This window comes from Symphodus melops, assembly GCF_947650265.1.
Source record: "Symphodus melops genome assembly, chromosome: 13".
Lineage (NCBI taxonomy): Eukaryota > Metazoa > Chordata > Actinopteri > Labriformes > Labridae > Symphodus > Symphodus melops.
The window spans coordinates 6,048,289-6,069,131 of NC_136703.1; the positions used below are offsets into that span (position 1 = coordinate 6,048,289).

General features: G+C 37.7%; 1 protein-coding gene across 2 annotated transcripts; it reads right to left on the reverse strand.

The window, feature by feature from the left end:
• Nucleotides 1-1,394: 1,394 nt before the first annotated feature.
• slc26a6.2 (solute carrier family 26 member 6, tandem duplicate 2) lies at nucleotides 1,395-20,843 on the reverse strand. Of its 2 annotated transcripts, none has more exons than XM_079358933.1 (20): nucleotides 20,432-20,843; nucleotides 20,035-20,170; nucleotides 18,341-18,480; nucleotides 18,067-18,177; nucleotides 17,518-17,693; nucleotides 16,492-16,656; nucleotides 15,606-15,758; nucleotides 15,383-15,465; nucleotides 15,144-15,291; nucleotides 14,930-15,043; nucleotides 14,070-14,147; nucleotides 13,612-13,707; nucleotides 12,420-12,526; nucleotides 12,167-12,236; nucleotides 11,147-11,239; nucleotides 7,346-7,468; nucleotides 6,941-7,087; nucleotides 5,494-5,548; nucleotides 4,292-4,431; nucleotides 1,395-1,770 (listed from the first exon to the last, which is right to left on the reverse strand). In XM_079358933.1, the coding sequence occupies exons 2-20, from the start codon at nucleotides 20,160-20,162 to the stop codon at nucleotides 1,747-1,749; spliced, it is 2,151 nt and encodes a 716-aa protein (XP_079215059.1). In that variant the 5' UTR covers nucleotides 20,163-20,170; nucleotides 20,432-20,843; the 3' UTR covers nucleotides 1,395-1,746. The 2 variants fall into 2 exon arrangements, with proteins under 2 accessions (XP_079215059.1, XP_079215060.1); XM_079358934.1 differs by lacking the exon at nucleotides 1,395-1,770 and adding an exon at nucleotides 1,785-1,939.

A 20,843-nucleotide genomic window follows, 5' to 3' on the forward strand; every position in this document is an offset into this window, starting at 1 on the left:
GAACAATCATAAATCTTATTTCAGGCTGAATGACAAACATGTCACTGTGCTCTGATACGTAATAGAAATTATTTTTGTTAACAAGAAAAACCAGAAGGGGCACCAGTGGTGTGACTAGCTTGTCAGCAGGTGTGGCTAACTTGTGAGCAAAGCAGTTGCCTCTTTAAACATCCTGCAGACACACAGCAATATGAGCCTTCTCTTGGAGTTGTGCTTCTGGCTACTTAAACACATACAAGTCCAAAGGCCTACTGCTGAACAACAGCACAAATATCTTGTATATTACACTTGGATTGAATACTTGCTGTGAACTCCAGATAGCTTGGAGAAGCATACAATTGTTCGTCCATTTTTAGGGACTCCAATGAGATTACAGTGCTACATTTCTGGTGTTATTTGTCAGGGAGAAATTTGATTTCTTGTGAATCTGGCGTTTGTGCAAAAGAAAAAAAATCCACAAAATTCATTATTGTGTTTGCATATACTGGAAAATGTTGTGGTTTCAATTATGATTCAGAGTGTTCCTGTTCCAATAAACAAGGAGACATCGTACGTGGTTGTCGTTAACAAAGGATTGTTGTGGTTCCAGATATAAGTGGAGCACTGAAATCAATCACCTCCCTCTATTTTAACTGCTTACAGACGTAAGCTTCTAAAAAAATTTCTTACAAAGAGACAAACAGACTTTATGGAAGTGACCATCCAAAATCTTGTGTTTCAAATGTGAAGAAAAGATCCTGATAAAACATGGTTGGATGGCGTGCTGGGGACCTAGTGGTTAGTCAGTGTTCCCCATGTACAGAGGGCAGAGGCTGTAGTCCTCAAAGTGGGTGACCCAGACTCAAACCAGACCTGTGTCTCCTTTCCTGCAAGTCATTCCCTTCTCTCTCTTTCTTCCTTCCTTCCCCGTTTCTGACTCTATCCATTGTCCTGCCTCTCTCATAAAAATACCTAAAATAAATCATTTAAACATGGCCGGTTGTAAATATGCAGTCGTTTCTGTCTAATCTCGTGAACGCAACAATACGTGACGCATCATGTGTTGCTATGGTGGTTACAGCTTTGATAGAGATACATTATGTAACAAAATATTGTTCCGTTTTAGTATCTGCACTTCAGTTTTTAAGACAAACCCTTACTTCTGCATTTCCTTTTTTTAGAAACAACGCCTCATACAGTGTAAATAAATTCACTGAAAAGTCAGATAATGAAGGCAGCCATCCCCACTAAAGGTTAGATGACCACATTATTATTGTATTGAGGCTTCAGTTTTATCAGTTCAGATTGTTCCTGAGGTATTTGGAGATTTCCTGTTGTTACATAACCAAATTAAAATGTCTTCCTTGAATCTGAACTGTGAGTGTTTGGAGAGAAAATGAACAAAGAGAAGCATCTGACTAAATAAAAGTATTTATTTTTCATTGAGTTACATCAACATCAGCAGGTGTTTAGATCCTTAGAAATGCAGGCATTCATTTTAAGATTGTTGTATGTTTAAAATCTGCATTATAACTTCATTAAAATTAGAATAGCTCACACAGTTTGCCAGAGACGAATAATTTAAGATGGCATATTACTGTGTGACTGTAGTTTGTTATCAGATATTTGCATTTTGTACATTTTTAATCCATTAAGTATTTTGTTACTGTGTTACTGAAGGATATTCCAGTGATCTGAAGCTCACAGGATAAATTCCCATGCAGACCATGTGCGCTTCATGATATCCTCTGCCATTCCTCTCGGGACTCAGAAATGTGTACCTGTGATCTCCTGTGGAAAAAAAAAAAAAAGACAGGACAAGATCAAACAGAGAGGAAGAACCAGAGGGTGAAGCAGACCCACACGAAGGAGGACATGACAGAGAATGGAAGAGGCTGAGAGAATGTTTTTCAAAATATATGCCAGACTTTTGATTTCCTCTTGAACGGCGTCAAAGTCTCTGTAGATGAGAAACACAAAAGAACCGGGCTGTCAATTTTTTTTTATATATTTTCTCAGCATACAAGCTCGTTCCAGAAATAATGATACTAAGACAGACTATTTTATAGCAGTCATTGCTTTGCACGTTGTCCTTTTTTGCATTCACCAAACAATGTTAAATGTGTTACATTACCCCTCTGATGGCTCAAGTTAAGACTCTAAATGTTTTTGATTCGCCGACAGTAAATGCATCTTTAAGACTGTATCTGTTTCAATTATGACAAGAAAGATCATCTGGATTGATTAAATAAAACAGATTAAGTGAATTAACTAAACCATTGTCTTTCTGCTCCTATTACATTACAAACCTGTCTCCCTCATAGAAACCATTTCCATGTTTTATATATTTATAAAGTGTGTGCCACATGTATAAATTAATATGCATGCATCTAGTCATTCATTTGCACATGCCTGCATCCATGTCAAGTTTTGTGTGTGTGTGTGTGTGTGTGTGTGTTCCTTTCAACTGACCACATACTGCTCTGACTCACCAACTCCCTTACGTCCTCTGTATTTTGTGTTTCCTTGGGTGTTTTTGTGTTTGTCCCTCCCATGAAAAGTCCTTGCTGCTGTAAACTGTGTTTCATGGACCATTGCCACCTCTTTGTTCTTTGTTTGATTTCATCATGGGAGCAGAAACATTAAGTCACGCACACAGCTAAATGCTTAAACAGGCAGGAAAACAAAAGCACAAACGGGCTAAATAATATGCAGACCTGCATGCAAGTGCAGGTGTATAAGTGAGAGAAATACACGCACTCATGAAAACACAAACACATTCCTGAGAGCAATTTGCCTTCTGACAGAAATTAATAGTGTTCGGTTGAATGAGCAGAAAAATCCACAAAAACTTTTGTGCGTGAATGAAGTAAAAAAAAAAAAAAAAAAAAAAAAAAAGGGACTTTAATCAACGTGAAAAAAACACACTGAAATTAAACATTAGTTTTGAAATTCTTAGAATAGACGCCCAACCTACGCAATCTATCTGCAGCCAATGTCACGAAACATAAACAGTAGGAACAATGAACCTATCAATAGGGTATGGTTACCCTAAGAGATGGAAAATTAGAAATTAGATTTTTTCGATTCCAATTATTCTTCTATCATATTTCAATTATTCAAATTCCCTATGTGAGCAACAGTCTGACTCAACTTGGGACCTTTTGTCTACAAGTGAGGAGGCTTGGATTTGATGCATTTCAATCTTGCTCCAACATTCACTGTGACACATTCTCATCCAAGACAAGTTAATTTCATTCATGGCTAAACTCGGATGCAAACCACATACCTTGTAGTTGTGAGGCAACAGCAGTAACCACTGCACTATGAAGGCACACTCAGTGTCCTTAAAAGTTTTATAATCTGGCTTTAGCAACTAATATAATATTATAATAGCTGCTATCCTTTTGACTTAACATGTCACATAAGACAACACATGTGTAGCCAGGCAGCAGAGATCTATAACTCTTAATGATTATTTTTGTGTGTAAATATTAAACGTTTGATGTGGAGGCCAGTCTGAAACATTGGTAAAATGAGTATTTATAATGGAAATATTCAGTAAATTAGTCCATCCATTACAACTCAACGTTTGTTTAGATACATTAGTTCTAAAGTTTATGTTATGTGAGAGAACCTGACTCCACCGTTTCCCTCAGCTCTCTGGATCTTCAAGGACACATTTAAAAAGACCACTTTACTGGTTTCATGTACTTGCATCTATTTCATCAGTGTCATTTCTGTGGTTAAGTCCAACTTTTTTAATTCAAATAAGTACTTAAAAATCAAATGGATGTTGTTGGTCATTGAGACTGAAAGAGGAAGTATTTAATAGCTAGAGAATCAGAGCTGTAATTCAGGAATTGAGAAAAGGAGCTTAAAGTAAATATTTGGAATTTTTTATCATTTATACCCTGAAATTATTAATTATTAAATTATTTGATAATAAATGCATGTTTATGGACAGAAAACAATCTAATATCTAATGACTTAGTCTATGTGAAATATTACTGGCAGGAAAGTAAAATACCCACCACATATTGGACAGTAATGCACAGTTTTGTTTGTCAATAAGAGATCTTCTTCCCTTTCTTTATTATGAATATCATCGTACCTATATATCAATCTGAAATTAAATAGACAAATGCTTACAGTTTTAATCGTACACTAACCATGTTGCTTTGAGCTAATCGTTAAAAGCTAACCTGCAGTCCCCTTTCTGCTGCTTGAGATTTCTACTTTGGGGTGCATGACAGAAGGATTCGCTTGATAGATGAATGAACGCTTGTACGTTTCCTCGGATCTAACTCACCTCGTTCAATGCTTTTTCTGGGCTCTGCGTAATGGAGGACTGACAGTGCAGAACAGCATCATGGACAGTGGAGAAGAGACACGATTTTGTCACTTTCTCATTAAAGAAACCCCCGGCCTGCAGGTTGTCCACCACACCAGCTGGAGAGAGCGAGAGACAGACATGGAATCATGAATACACAGACGGAGCCACAAAAGAAAAATGAGGGACATTGACATTGAAAAAGTTGGACAATTAAAGCTGGATACATCAAATAGACCAAAAAAAGACCAACTGAGTGGGAATGGAGATTTAGCCCTGACACTGATTGAACCTTGTTATTTTTCTGGCTGTATAAATATTCATTGCAGTCTGTTTTTATGCCCAATCACTCACATGCAACGATTATTCATGTAACAGGCTATCAACACTGGCATGCTAACAACAGCTGCTAATACTCTGAAATAAATGATGGATTCTAGCATGGGTTTCTTTTTCTCTTCTGGAGCCTCACATTTTCTTTTGCAAATCAAACAAGTCACACCAGATTTAAACGCTCTAATATTAAAGTGAAAACAGAAAAAGAGGGTTTACGAAATTAAAAACAAAACCAGGCTACCATACCAAAATATTTTTCTAGTCCTTTTTTTTAAGCTCAGGAATGGGGACTCATGGTGTCTTCCTAAGAGCTGATATTTCACATCATTACAGACGTAAAAAAGCTTTGAGGCATACCAGCTATGGAGTCAACACACATTACAATAACATAAAAAAACAGCTGAAATAGCATCCAGTGTTGTTGAAAGAATTCAAATTGTGTGTGACAGGGTGAGTCTCAGCATGAATGTTATAGTTTTTTTTGGTAAGTGTGAATACTAGGACAAAAAAAGGATGACTGTCTGACAAACTGTCAGACAGACAAACTGTCACTAATGACTAAAATAAAAAAGGTCCTGCCAAAGAGTGAAGAGGAAAGGTAAAAGGAAGGTAAATGGAGTTCAAAGATTAAACAACCCAAGGAATAAAGACGCATCCATTTTTATACTGGTGAATAAAAAACAGCTCTATGTTCATCCAAACAGCTGTTAACTGTAACATAGCTGTCATGGTCTTCAGGGCTTTTCAACGTTTCCGATTAATGTTCTCAAACAATGTGAAGCCAAAACCCACACAGCTGGTGAAAACACTTGACTATAATGTTCTTGGAATGAAGAGGAACTTACTCTGGCAGCCAGCAAGAACCACCTCAACACCAATCTGCCCGTAATCTTTGTGGATCTGAAACAGACACAGAAGCACAAAGCCAAAGGTCAGGCTGAGGATCATTTCATTCATCTCACAGTTCAGTTTATGCTAATTGAATACCCAAGGAGCCAAATGATGAAGAAATGGAGGGAGGGATGAATGGATATTTTTTTTGTTTAAGTAATCTTGTATTTTACTCATCTTTATCTTTATCTAATGAAATTCATTGTTTTAAGACCTCGAATGAAAGGTTTGCTAATGTGATGCAGATGCACATCCACAAAAGATTGCATGTTAAATGAAAGTTGTATCACACAATGTACTACGTGCCGGCTGTTGGACAAACACTTAATTACAGCTGATTGCTTTTTGTGACCGTTGATTCTGAAGACAAGTCTTTCCATACATTTGACAAGCACTCCTCTCCACTAAAATCCTGAGAGTGTCATTTCTGCCTCTTAAAAGGACGTTTTTTCTTGCTGCCTTAACTTCGCTAAATGTTGCGAAGTGCTCATGATGGATTAAAGTATGGTCTCTGTAACATACCAGTGAGTAACTTTTACCTGCTCTGTTGTGATGTGAGATGGTATTTGGTATAAGTTGGTGCTACTGTCTACAATAAAACAGTGATTGATAAAGGTTATAACAGATAAGAATAATGCTAGACAAACAGACCGCGTTTCTAAGCTACAGTCAGAGCTTCCAAGTTATTTCAACAGTTATGGGAGTGTGCTGACGAAAAAGGGAATTATTTTTTAAAGTATTTTCGGTAATCAGCTCAAAATAAAATGAAGTCATTTGTAATAAAAACCTATACTTGGCAATATAAACATATTATGCACCTTATTATTGTAAAATCTCTCATTTTTTATTTCCTGTTATGTCATGCATGCCACTCTTTAAACTTTTTATTTAATTCAGGTGTTAAGGCCGACAACAGAATTGCCTCAGGAGTTATGCTTTAAAATGATCATATGAAACAAAGGATTCATTTGGCAACAGCATGAGCTTCATGAAGCAGCGGTGGAGGTCTGTTAATATTAGTTCATCCTTTTGTGATTTCCTTTTACGTAATTGAATATTCTCCAGAATGCATGCAATTAGGTGTTGGATGCTCCGAATTTCCTTTTTGAGGACCTTCAGACTCCTTTTTATTACTTGGGCCTCTCTCTGTTTTAATGAACCCTGTAGGGTTGTTAACTCGAGTCCACTTCAGAGTAGGTGATAGAATAGTGGCATTAACAAGTGCCAGAAGACATCAAATCTGGGCTTTTACAGAATGGAAATCTTTCTGGAGGGCATGGACCCTGGCTGGCTACTTCTCTTACTGGCTGACTTGTCCATACATCTGTGTGACTATTATTTAAAGACGGATTTCCTCTCTCTGTGTGTGTACATGTGGAAATGTGATCTCTGTCACCGTACACTGCGTAACGTCTTGACCCCCACAGTATCCAGGAAGTTTACAGGGCTGAGGTCAAGGACGATGGCTCTCGGGAGAGAGGGGTCTGGCTCAAGGTCCATCTCAATAATAGCAATGTCCTTCTCCACCTCCCTCTCTGGCTCCCCCTGCTGCACAGGAGGAAACATGACGCATACACTGGAGGTTAAAGAGCAGTCGAAAAAATGTTGTGCGTAAAAGTGAACAGATAAAAACACATTCGAAGGAAATACAAAAATTAGTAACCAATTGTGATTGAGTTTTTATTAGCACATTTTTGTTCTAGTTTCAATTGATATTTTTCGTGGATTCAATAAGTGCACTACAACAACAATAGTAACAGAAAAAGAAGAATAAAATAGTAATTATTTGATCTTTGGTTAACTCACCATGCCCATTTGGTTCTTCTTGGTTTCTTTCTTTTCTTTTTTGGCATTTTTCTTTTCATGCCTCTTCCTCTTAGCCTCTAGTTTCTTCTTCGCTGAAAGGATCTTAGTGATGTCAATGTCAGACTGAAAAACAAAAAAATACATTTAAGTTAAGTAAGTGATAATTTTCCAAGCCACTCATAAAGTCGGTCCATCTGATATGATATAAGTAAACTCCCTTTATCTTTTTTCAGTCACTGATGAAAAATGTAAAACGTTGATTTAGTTTCTAAAGTAGTGGATGATTGACAGCAGCAAGGCTGATGTTTATGTAACATAATACATTCTGTTTAAGTTGATACCTCTTTATTAGAGCTCTAAGACATTTTGACATGTTGTGTTCATTACCAGCCATATAGTTCCTGTTCAGCCGGTACAAAGTAAACAAAATAAATCCTATTAACTGATAGAACAAAGAACCACTGGAGCAGGTGTGGCACCTGTCCATCCAGTTCTCTGTAACAACAACACCAACATGACTCTAGAAGGAGGAGATCCATGTTAAATGAAGGCTTACTTGAGTGAAATAGAAGTCTGGTAGTATTTATGACTGTCTGAGTTTTAATTGCGGTACGAGACAAATGCAATTGATAAGCCAAAGGATAACTTTGTGTTTTTTAATTCAAATGCCGATCATTCTTAATTTATGCCACAGAATAATTGCATTGTTGTTCATCATGGATCTGTAGTCTGTAATATTTGTATAAAAATTAAGAAAAAATACAGCACAAACAGTAACATGACAGCAAACAGAACAAAACAACAGACACTGTAAGTCACCTAAAAAAAATAAAAAAAAAGAATAGAGAGAAGACCACTTTCTGTTAGCACGATTAGGCATGCTTTAGAATGAACTGCTAAAATCTGTGCATTCAAAAATAAGTTGAAATAGCCGACAAAAAAATCATTCTAATAGCAGTATGGCGGTAAGACCAACATTTAAGCTGGACAGGAAAGGGATGAAATGTGGCTGACATTCGTGCTGACACGCTTTAGGGGTGTTAAAATATTGATGACAGACACACTGAAATCTTTAACACTTATGCTTAGGTCAGGTATTTGACCTACAGCTGTTGTAAATACCTATAGCTGACTCTAAACATGTTTTTAAAAGGTGAGAATATAAAGAAAAAGATCATGTGAATCATGATTCACATGAAGCAATACACAGTTTCCAGTCAACACCATGTGCAAAGAGGAGGGACTAAAGCAAGCAGGAAAAGAGATGAAATGTTCCGGTAAATGGCAAGGAAAATCCCCATGTCATTAGTCACAGACAACCAATAACATTTTCATTGTTTTTATGCTTTTTTTTTTTTTTTTTTTTACTGAATGACATGTCTGTCTGGCAATACTTAAGTCTTTCAGGACTTGAAGTTCTCCAAATTACAAATTAAAGCGAGAACAAATGGGGGGAGAGTGGGAAATGTATAAAGGCAAACTAAATCAAACTATAAAAACAAGATCTAAAAGACAATCCGAGGTTTGATTTTTCTCTGAAACCTTTGGTTGCTGCAGTTTTAACTTTAGATTCCCATTAATAACTGCAAATCATGGGTTTAGTCCCTGTCACTCACAACAAGCAATAAGTGATCAACTTTCACTATTCCTAAATTGGAGTACATCGTCCGAATGCTGGAACAACAAGTGCAAACACTTATTATGCACATCAGAAAATAATGGAATTAATCCTGTGCAATTTCTCACCTCAAAGTCGACAGCAGCTCTATACAGCTTTATTTTTCCGCCAAAGATAAGAGGGATAAAAAAACGACCCCCTGGCTTTGACATGTTGACATTTTAATGAATGAGAATTTCAATTATCTCTCTTGCTCATTCAGTCTGCGCTTCTCAGCCTCCCTCCAACTTTTGTAATCCTCTCCAACTTCTCTCAATCTGTCTTCCCATTTTCCCCCAAAAGGACGTGACAAAAGAGAGGAAGGAAGACATGGGAGGGGGGTTTGAACAAAAGTTAAACAGAAAGAAAGGAGAGGAGAGAAAAATGGTTGGCTGACATACTGAACAATGTCTGTCACAATCTTGACGTGTGAATCGATGAAATGGCGGGTCAGTTATTGACGTGTCAGAAATAAGAGTTTTTAAGGAGGGGTTAACTGAACGGAAATTGTGACAAAGGAAGTGGTTGCTTCTCCTTTGTGTGTGTGGTGTGTAAATGTGTGATCCCTGAAATGTTGTTACTTATTTTGTTTCTGTATAACAGATACTGTTGTCTTATTACATCATCCACACATACATGTTTCTATGTGCTCGTGTTGCATTGCGTGCTCTATGCTTATTAGGATGAGCGTTACTTTTAGAACTTGAGCATGCTGACGATTTCGGAAGATATTTCGTCAGTCCTCACCTCTTTAAAAAGCTGTTTGAGCGTGAGGAGCACTGCATGTTTTCAATTATTGGATTTGCGGTGGATGTAGCTGTGGTAATCTTTGGAAAGCAAGGAGGGTTTTAAATTGTGCTCTGGGATTTCCTGTCTGCGATGAGTTGAAGCGGCGACGATTAGAAAAAAGAAATCATTATGACAAATCTTGACAGAGATGGTGGTGGCACCATCCGTCATTACAGAGACTGTGCCTGATTCTGGGGTGAAGAAGCATTCTTCATAAACATGGTCTCGAAATGTCGAGGAAATTTACAGAAATTCCATGACACGAAACATAGTGAGGTATTCTCTTATTTATTTAGGGTTGGGTGGGAAGAAAATTAGAAGAGACCAAGGAGGTTGGGAAATCTTCTTTAGGCAATATGTCTAAAAGGAGAAAGTTTGCAGTGATGGAGAATAGGTATACAGGCTGGTGTTGAATTTGAAGACCACATAAGAGAAAAGGAGAAACATAGCTTCAAGGGTCCAGTTGACCGACAAGATCCTGCGAGGAGGATGTTTATTTGGATGTTATGGGGGAGGCTGAGGGTCTGCTGTAAGCTCAAACAACTTTTGGTTTACTGGAATACAAGTTCTTCCTGTTTAAGGCCCTTGATTAAAAAATAAAGTCTGTATTTGTTTCCTTTCCTTTGATGGTTGCAAAAGAGAGTTCATTCTGAGTGCTACAGCCATTTGGAAAAACCAAAGAGTAGAGATTACATTATTCATCGACTGGCACCACTATACTGACAACTTGTAGCAAAGTTTAATACATTTTGAAAACGTACAAAGATAAATGTAATCTAGCACCAACATATATCAATGACTGCCTTGCCTTTTATGTCCAAAGACAAACTCTCAGATCTTTTACTGCATTTTTTAAGTCTCTGAAGTGTCCGACAAGAAATCTTGTGTACTTTAATAAATCTGAAAGAGCTTCGAACAGCACCTTTCCTCTGGATATTCTGTCATGAAATGAAACACTAATGATCCATGTTTGCCTTCTTATTGAAGTTGACCTTTCTGGTGTTATGATATAGTTTTCATTTCAAATGGATTTTAGTGCGTTGATAGTGTTCATTTCTTCCTCCTTTTGGGACGCCATTTTTGCTTTTATAAAACAGCTGAAGAGAGACAGGAAATGTTGGGAAGACAGAATTGGGGGATGAAATGAAGTAAAGGGCCGTGGCCAAATTCGAAACCACGGAAACTGCGTCGAGGACTACAGCCTTTGTACATGGGGCACCCAACTTAACCACCCCATTATTGTTCATTTCTATTTGAAATTTTGAATCACATGTGCTGCATATTTGCAACGACGGTGATATTTTATTGAATTTATGCAGTATGTTACTGTAATACTTATGTGTGCATGTTCTTACCTTCCTTCCCAGGGCTTCTTGATACATCTCAGCATTTGCAAAGTAGAGGGTAGCAGAGGAGCGGAAGATCAATATCCCTGGCACCTTCCTCACCTAAAATGAATTGGTCAGTTAATGAATGAAACATTGAAAACAGGGAAACATTTGGTCACATATCTTTTTTTCTCAATACATTAAGGCATTTTTATCTTAAGAAAGATTGCCATCATCTTCTTTCACAGTTGTTAAACCATGGGAGAAATTTAATTTTCCCTTTCCCTTTAAAAGAGATACAGCCATTTTGGTTTGACAAGTACAGATCAGTGACTTATTTCTCCTCTGGTTTTACTGTGTTGTGTTTTCACTGACGTGTGTGCTTTCATTGGTTCCTTATTAAAGCATGTCATGTTAAAACACAATTCTGCCTTTCAAAACAATATGGGCCAAACGATAGGGACTCATTAGATTTGTAAAACACTTATTTTTTCACTGCAAATTGGCACTAGAAACACCTGAAACGTTTTTTTGAAGATTGTAAAATCAAAATGAAAAAATAGATTAAAAAAAACAAGCAGCGAGTGCACTATGATTAGATGCTGAGCAATGCATAGCTCTGGTTCACATCTCTATATTTGACTCCTAGTTATGATTACAGGATCAAAAGTAACAGGTGTGCTTTATAAACAGTTCCTCTCACAGAGCCTGCAGACAGTGTTTGCTGACATCAGTCACATAGCTCTGAGTATACTTTAGACTTTTTATTTTATTGTCCCCGAGGGGAAATTCTTTTCCACAGTGTACAGTTTTAAGGGCAGCGCGCCGACAGAGGGTGAACACAGGCACAGGGAGATACATGTGAGACAACAGGACATACATGTGGGGCAGCAGGACAGACAGTGGTAGGGCATACAGTGACAGGACATACAGTGACAGGGCATACAGTGACAGGACATAGAGTGCATATACAGTATTGTTTATCTCCTGACCAGGGCTCATCATTGCTCCTGGTTTAATGTTATTAAGAAAACAAATGTGTCATACCTGATTGTAGTCTTCCAATGGCCTGTAAATGTCAGTGTCTGGGACCTGCCCTAATAGGGAGTATTTAGGTCTGGAAACACAACAAAAAAATAACTGTATAAGCAATTTGTATTACTAAGTGTGAAGGAGCGGTTGGAGTTATTTTTGGATGTGGTTCAACTTTATACACTTTCCAAATAATCATGGGTGTGTTAGTTGATGTATGTAAGGTGTGTGAGCCCAAGGGGACAGATCTTATTTTTCTTATTCTTACAGTTGTGTCCTGAAGATGACAGTGAGCATGGAGAAACCGATGGAAGCCGCCAGACCCAGGTCAGGGTTGAACAGAATGGTGAGAATGAAGGTGACTATCCAGATCACCTGGAGACAGACAACAAATGACAGACAGTAAGCATGAGACAGACAAGCAAGACAACCTCTCCTGCAAATATTAATGTCGTACTAATTAGAAAAGGCGACTTAACATGTTTAATGACTCATTTTATGTTATCCCTCAAGGTTTAACACTCTTTACTCCACTAAGCTGCCTTTGATTACAATTTTACAAAAAAAAAGTTGAAACGCTGAGTCAAATGTAAAAGAAAACAGAATTATTGGCAAACATTAATACCCCATATTTAATCGAAAATAGCACAAAGAAAAACTTTTTAAATGTTGAAACTGAGATATGTTACAAATGACATGCCCATTTTGAATTTGAGGCCAGCAACAAGAAATAAACTTTATGTTTTTCCCTTCATGACATCACAAAGGGCAATAACCCGTCCCCGAGGTGGGTGACACTCCCACAGATGATCTTCTGTGGGAGAGCTTCTGCCCTCTCTTTCTGCCCTCTCACAGTTAACAATTGAGTAGGTGCAAGAAATCCCAAGCCATCAAAGCCCTTCAAGAGAGGGGCGTGGTCAGACACAGCTTATTTGCATTTAAAGCTACAGACACAGAAACAGCCTGTTCTGAGAAGGGCTGAAATAGAGGGATTTATATGCATGATCAAATTCAGGATTAGAGTGAGTGAGTTTATAACAAGAAACTTCGCAGAAATATTTTGGGGACCTTTGAGGCTTATATAAAATTGATGAAAAAGAGGAGATCATGTGACAATTTACACTTGTTTGCATTAACTCCTTTTTTAACAACACTGTTTTGGGGAGCTGAGGAGACCTGTTTCTGTCATTTTGAAACTGGGATGTTTAACCATTCTTGCCTCTTTGATGATTTCAGCAGTTCAACAGTTCAAGATCTCATTTGTCTTGTTAGTTTGGCATTGATTTAGAAAAATAAGCAAGGCCTTCCCTTAAAAAAAGGACACGTCTTTTTTCATCATTTTTGCCCTTTTAATGGGATTGTTAAATGAAAAGCAGCCTTAAGACTTGAACATTAGTGCAGTGCATCTTGTGATATAAATAATTTTCTTGTCTAATTTGAAAAAAAAAAAAAACTCTCACCATGTCTATCTTGTTGCTCTTCCACAGTGCAGGGATGTCCAAGAATTGCTTCATCATACCATGGAGGTTGACAAAGATGATGGCAGCCAGCATTGCCTGCGGGTGAGTGGAATATAACAATTTATTATGGACAGGCTCCATCTGAAGAATAAAATCTGAAGTCTTGCCATGTATATCTTTTAGATTTTATGTGCTTTCATCTTTAAATATAATCATCTTTAAATCACATTTGCTCTACAACGTTGAAATTAACACGAATTTAGGGTGGATAATCTAACATATATTAATATAGTTATAAATGTAGTCCAAGCACATTATTTTATTTTCATGTTTCTCTACTTGTTTGAGTGCTTAGTGCTTTCATTTTGCAAATACATTCACTCCCAGACTCCAACACATACAGTACATGCACTTATCTGGTGCACAAATGTGAGTGCAGGCTAACACCCTCTCAGTACCTTGGGCAGTTCTTCAAAGAGTCTTCCAATCCAGAGTGTGATGAAAAGGATAACTATTGCTGATAGAGCTCCAGCAACCTGCAGAGAAAAGAGAGAGTGAATGAAGAGGCATGATGAATGGAAATCAGGGGAGAGAGATTAGAGGAAGAGAGTTAAAGAGAAAATGACAAAAGAGATGGATGATGATGTGCCTCTTAGAGTGAATTGGTTCATGATTATAAGAAGACTCAAAGAATCTTCAGTTAAAGCCTCCTCTCTTCGCTTCAGCTGATTAATGGTATTGTCAGGAATAATCAGTTTAGCCTTTTAGCAAATATATGTTTGTGTAGGTGGACTTCAATGATGGGAGCACAAATCTATTCCCAACGTTTTATTCAATGATACTTCTCACCAGACAAATGTGAATTTGTGTCTACTTTTGACTCTTGTTTTCCTATAGCTACATTTTTGGGCAATCTTAAAGGAAAAATGAAAAAACTGGTCTGAATATATATCTTCTAAAATATTCATACAATTTTCCAAGCATGAAAACTGACCACCTTTTCTATTTAAATTGTATTAATTAGCATCTGTGTGGAAAAAACATTGTGGGAGCATAGATATGGAAAAGACTTGAAAAAGAAAGTACTCCAAGGCAAATTTCCATTTGTATTCCCTTGGCAGGTCGGTGGTACACATGTACAAATGTACTGTACATAACCTTCAAATTGTAAACTTGGTAGCAATTTTGTAAATGTAATACATGGTCACATAATCTTAATGATGTCTTGACTTTACCTCTACCTGCCTTCACAGGTGAAAGAGTAAACCTGCATGTTTTATTTGCTCACTTCAGCTGAATAACGTCCACTCATACCAACCTGGGTCTTCCCCCCTGTGCTCTCCTGAACCATGGTGCGAGACATAGAGCAACTGATGGCAAAACACTGGAAAAATCCTCCGACAGAGTTACTCAGGCCCAGTGCGAGAAGTTCCTAAACCAGAAAAAAATAATTGTACAAGTATAAGTACAAAAAATACACATAAATGCCCAACAGCAATGTAACAAGACCATTTGATCGACTACATCCATACCTGATTGCTATCCACTTTGTATCCATATTTCAGGGCAAAGATTCGTCCCAGTGAGATGGCAATGCCATAACCAACCACAGCCAGAGCAAAGGCATCCCCAATCACCTGACCAAACAGGGAGGCTTTTGGAACAACAGGAGGCTGGAGACTGGTTGACATGGATAGAGTACAATACATCCAAATGTCACTTTCAAAGCCTAAAACACACATTCCTGTATATTGCTATGCGTGTTTCTTACCCAGAGGGAATCAGTCCCACTACATCCACTCCATATTTATCATTCAGGTTCACCTGCCAGGAGATTAAAGTCGCAATGACAATCTAGAGAAAAGGAAATAAAGGGTGGATTTAAAGGGGAAAAGTCTAAAAGCAGGTTCATGTGTTTGTTTTCATCTTTGTAAATAATACCAAACATGTAATGTAATACCAACAGGTACAGGTATTTATTTCTGTTTACTTACACCAAGCAGTTCCACAGGTATGGGGATAGGCAGTTTTTTACTCAAGAATGCATTGAGCTCCTTAGCAAGGATGAGGCCAATTATAGCGACGATGCTGACCACAAGAGTACCAATGTTGGTCTCTGGGATGAGATAACACACCTCCAACACAGTCTGAAAAGAATTTGAATGAAAGCTTTTAAGAAATTAAGGGAATGTAAACAGCACAAGTACTTATTTAACCATGACATCATCTGTTGTCATGATTTTATATCGCTTTATGTTTGCTCTTTTTGATGTCACCTGTGCATTATCTTCGCTCTTTTCTGGCTGAATTTTAGCTTCTTTTTGTAAAACGAAACGAGATGGAGGTGCATTGTCCATATTTATATACAGTGAATGATTACAACTAACAGAAGCATGTTTTTTTTTTTTTTTCAGCACACCTACTTGGTGTTTGAGGTACGAAGTTGAAATTGCCCTTTGGACTTCACACTGCATGTAAATAGGCACAGAACAATGGTAATCTGACAACAATTACGTGACATTCAAATAAGCAGTGTATCTGATTGTCTTTTTTTTTAGTCCTTGACTAAAATAGCTTTTTTTTTTTTTTTTTTTAACAGAGGAGTCGAGCATCCTGTCCATGTAACCCTGATGAAAACAAGGCTCTGACAACAACCCAGCCAGCGGGACTTGTGCTTTTCACTCATTGCGGACAGTTGTGATTCATAAAGACATTTACAGGATATACTTAATGTCTGTTTTATTTATGTGTGAGATTTTGTACAAACTTCCTTTAAATGTGAATACTGATCTTGCACATAATATTAAGATAAGATAATCTTTTTTTCATTTCGCAAGCGGAGATATTTACATTTAATATTGACTGTGATGATGTTCTTACATATAACAATGAGAAGGGTCCACTGTATCTCAATGGGTTGATGCCAAAGGTATATTTGAGCTGGGACACAATGACGTGAATGGCAGCTCCCGTGGTGTAACCTCGAACCAGCGGCTCAGACAGGTAGGTCACAACAAAGCCAAACTGGACCACGCCAAGCAAAATCTACAAAGATTACACACCAAAAGAAAAAAAAACACATCAAGAGCAGGAAAGTAGACATGATTTAAAAGCTTTAAAGTAACATCTGATCAGACAGACACATTTGATTTAAACCTCATTTAGTCCTGTGCATAACACTTAGAATTTAAAACTTCTCAAGTCATGAATAACAGCCAGCGAGAGAAAAAAAAATTCCACATCCAAAGTACACTTGTTTATCTATCATAGAAATAACAATTGAATAACATTTTTATTCAAACCTGTTGTTTGCTGGAGGAGCCAAGATTTTTCAAGCTGTGTGACTAGAATAAAGATGTATCCACATCGAATTAACAAATATTATAATACTTTATTATTACCATTGATGGTAAAAGGCAAAGTGATCAAAAAGTTATCGAAAGTTAAAGCCTCCTCTCTAGGTTTCAGCTGATTAATGGTATTGTCAGGAATAATCAGTTCCTTTGAAAGCTGGAAAGAGCCACGCAAGCCTTCAGTATCTACATCTAAGTAGGTTAGTTGAGGCTTTGACTCAGTTGATAGCGTCAGTCATCTCTCAACCGGAGGGTTGGGGGCTCAATCCCCAGCTCCTCACATGTCCAAACACTCAACCCTAAGTTGCTCCCGCTGCAGTGTATAAATGTGTGGGATAAGTTATTTCTTCTTCACTTTACATCTCAGCTTTTGCCATCACTATGTCAATGTAAAAGACTAGAAAAGCACTATCCTAGCTTTACTCCATTTACCATTTAATTTCAATGGAACATATTCTCAGTTTTTCATGAAAACCATGAAAAACAACAGTAAAAATGATAAAATAAGAGCCATCTGACCAAACCAGAGGATCCACATGATCCACAGTTGTACCTGAAATAATCCAGATAATAAAGTGACGGCTGCAGCCACCCGGACTCTCTCTGCATCCCTGGCAAATACATCCACTATACTGGAGTTTGTCTCATTGTTATATATCATAAAGTTGGAGTCTGGGGCCACTCGCTCTATCACCCCGCCTATCATCACACTCATCACTGCATATGTTCCTGAAGGAGGGAGACAGAAAAACACATTTCCGCTGGTTAAATAACTTAACAAAGCAACATTTTGCTCAGCCAACTTTGATCCAGTTGAAAAATCTTAACATGACTGTATCAGTGCTCACCAAGTCCTTGAATTCCAATTCAAGGACATGGTGAGCAATGATACAGTCATTGATACAGAATGGGAAAAACATCCTCAAGATGGATGGTCCTCTTCTTCGTTAAGAATTTGTTAAAATTAAAAACATTTGCAAAACTGAACACTAAACACTTTGTAAACTGAGTTGTGTATGAGTAACTAACTCTTAATAAATATTCACTGAGGAAATGTCACAGAGTCCAGGTACAGAAAATGTCATGTTTGCAAAGTACAAACCGATGGAGATGTGCTTGGATGTGCCAAAGATGAAATAGATCAGCACCGGGTAGAAGGAGGAGAAAAGGCCGTAGACCGGAGGAACAGATGCTAGCAGAGCGTAGGCCATACCTGTAGATGGAGCAGAGGAATGATTCATTAACAACTGCACAAAGAAGGACACAGCCTATCAAATAGTACCTATCATATTATTATTCAATGATAACAGCTCTTCAATATCTTCTATCTTCTGTCCATTTCTCACTCAAACTATGAGCTGAAGCTTTATCCTCACCTTGAGGCAGCTGCATGATGCCCACACTGATCCCAGAGATCAGGTCCCCCAGTGCATTTTCTCTGAGAGAGTATCGAGGCAGCCACGATAACACAGGGACACTACCGAGCAGGCAGCTCTTCAGCCTGGGACCGGAACACCTGAGAGTGTGTGTGAAAAAATCTGTTTATTGATTACATTCACACATCTCCATATGAGGGAATTAGTTTTTGAAAAACATACAAAGGCAGTATGACATGTACATCATCGGACAGTATTAAAGTGTCTATAGCATTATACACCCAACCCACCTAACCTATCCACCCCCCATCCATCCCTCCCTTCATGTCGAAAAGGGGTTTTTAAATTGGTATCCTCAAATCTCAAGGGTTGAATATCTCAATTTGGCGGTGACAAGTTGTTTGCCACTGACTTAACTTGTTTTCCAGACATAAAAAAGTTGATAAATGATTATTCATCCTCTCTGCCTGGAGACAATATGTTTGTTTTTGTTTGAGCCCAACAAACGAATGTGATACATGGGTAAATCAAGAATGTCTTAGCCAGTATCCTCATTGAATCATTAACATGACTCTCACATTTACACAGACAAGACTCATCTCTAAATTTGACACTAATTTACATGATCAAATGTTTACTTTTTTGTCACGTGATATCCTTTGTGTAGAAGTGATGTGTATTTATGTTGTAAACAGGTGACCAAGGAAAACGATTTTACCATCAATAGGAACCCTAAAAAACTTGTTTTGGTATTCTCAGCATACTGCTGTATGTAAAACATTGACCCAGTCTCAGTGATGTCACTGAAGGGGCGCTTTGAAGCCCAGCGATGGCAGTCAACATATTGAAAATGATTTCTCAACCAAACATTTGACTAGCCAGCCTTAAATGGACACTCAATGGACTGCATATTTCGTGAACTTAAGTATTCCATTTATTATTATAATGGGGATGGGAGGGGGACGAGGGGAGAAAGTGATGGTGGTGGATTTAAGAAAGCAGGCCCTGAAATAAAATGGATTTGACGATGTTAAAGCAAAGTGGGGGACAAAACATCCAACGTTGCAATGTCAGGTTTTTGCCTTTCTGTCGATGCTATACACATTATTAATATGAACCGGCTTTTTTAATTGTACAAAGATCTCACAGATGGCTCACTGGTGTCATGATATCGATGTCATCTCCCCCTCTGGCTCTTTGCTGTGTTTACAGATCGTCATTTCCCTACTTTATTTTCATGACTTATTTATGAAGGGGCTGGCAGGAAAAGTCTGAGTAATGTAAAGATAATTTTTTTGGTCGGCCGTCGGCTGTATGAGTTCCGTGAAGTGATGATAAGAAGTAGATAAAGGTCGATTTATCACACTATTTATTGCTGAATTAATACGTACTGTTCTGACTGAGAGGTGTTGCTTTGATGGACTGTTTGATGTATTCAAAGTTCAGTCTAAAGCTTACTAGTATTTTTCATCACATAAAGCACTGTCTTTATTTTAAACATTGTAAACTATTATTTATTCTGAAAACTGTTTATTTATGAATCCAAGTACCCACATTATGTGAACACAGGATCGAACATGCTGTATGACTGGTTCTCTGATACAAAGTCATATATACACAAATCAGAATCTGAATAAATGTACAGGGAGATTTGATTTGAGAGTTTGGGGTCGATTAGTTGTGGGAAACTTTACCTCACTGACTTTTTGACCTTCTCAGACAAAGATGATTTTGTGTCACATTTTTCCGCCATCTCCTCCACTTCTTCTTCATCCAGGACGCTCCTGTGCACGCTGTAGCCCGGACGCCTCCTCTCTGCCATGGCTAAGACTAACAGGAACATAAATGGAAAACAGCCTCTTTTTAGATGCTGGGTTTGTGATTGCAAATATTCCACCACTGGTTTTCATATTGTATGAGAAAGAGCTTAAATCAATCTCTTCTGATGAATTTACCATTTATCTTATTTTTGATACTTTAAACACTGTTTGGGCACAATAACAGGTAGAAACCATGCAGTTCTGCATTCTTCATGTATTTACAAGGTTCACTAATATTAATGATGTAACACTTTGTCACTGAAATAGTTACCTTTTTTGGTCCAACTGTTCCTGAAAAAAATGTTTTAATGGGAGAAATTATTTTCAGTATCCAAGCGTGCGACTGTATCTGCTGTAACTTTAAACAAAAATCCAGCACTTGAAGCCCCGTGAAGAACCAAGCTGCTTCGTTACACTTTACAGAGGGATAATATTTTCTCCTTTCCCTTGATGTAAATTAGTTTTTCCAGTTTGGAGAAAGTAGATCCAACCACCCTGTCTGTCTCTAGTGAGGGTTGTAAAGAAAACACAAAGCCTCAAAAATGTTTCTGCAATCAGAAGTTGGTAAATCCATATTCATGATGAATGAATCCTTGCAGTGTTTGGAGTTCTTCAGTTTAAATCTTCTGTAGAGTTTTTCATCAGATCAAAGCAGCTCCAAGTGTTCCCAAAAACAAGATATG

What these genes read in the sequence shown, in the direction of transcription:
- slc26a6.2 (XM_079358933.1), bottom strand. Translation starts at nt 20,162, where the DNA reads ATGGCAGAGAGGAGGCGTCCGGGCTACAGCGTGCACAGGAGCGTCCTG. An exon ending in TACCTGTGGAACTGCTTGGT is followed by an intron (nt 15,466 to 15,605) that starts GTAAGTAAACAG and finishes CCTTTTCTCTAG; the next exon opens with ATTGTCATTGCGACTTTAAT. An exon ending in ACAAAGTGGATAGCAATCAG is followed by an intron (nt 15,044 to 15,143) that starts GTATGGATGTAG and finishes TTTCTGGTTTAG; the next exon opens with GAACTTCTCGCACTGGGCCT.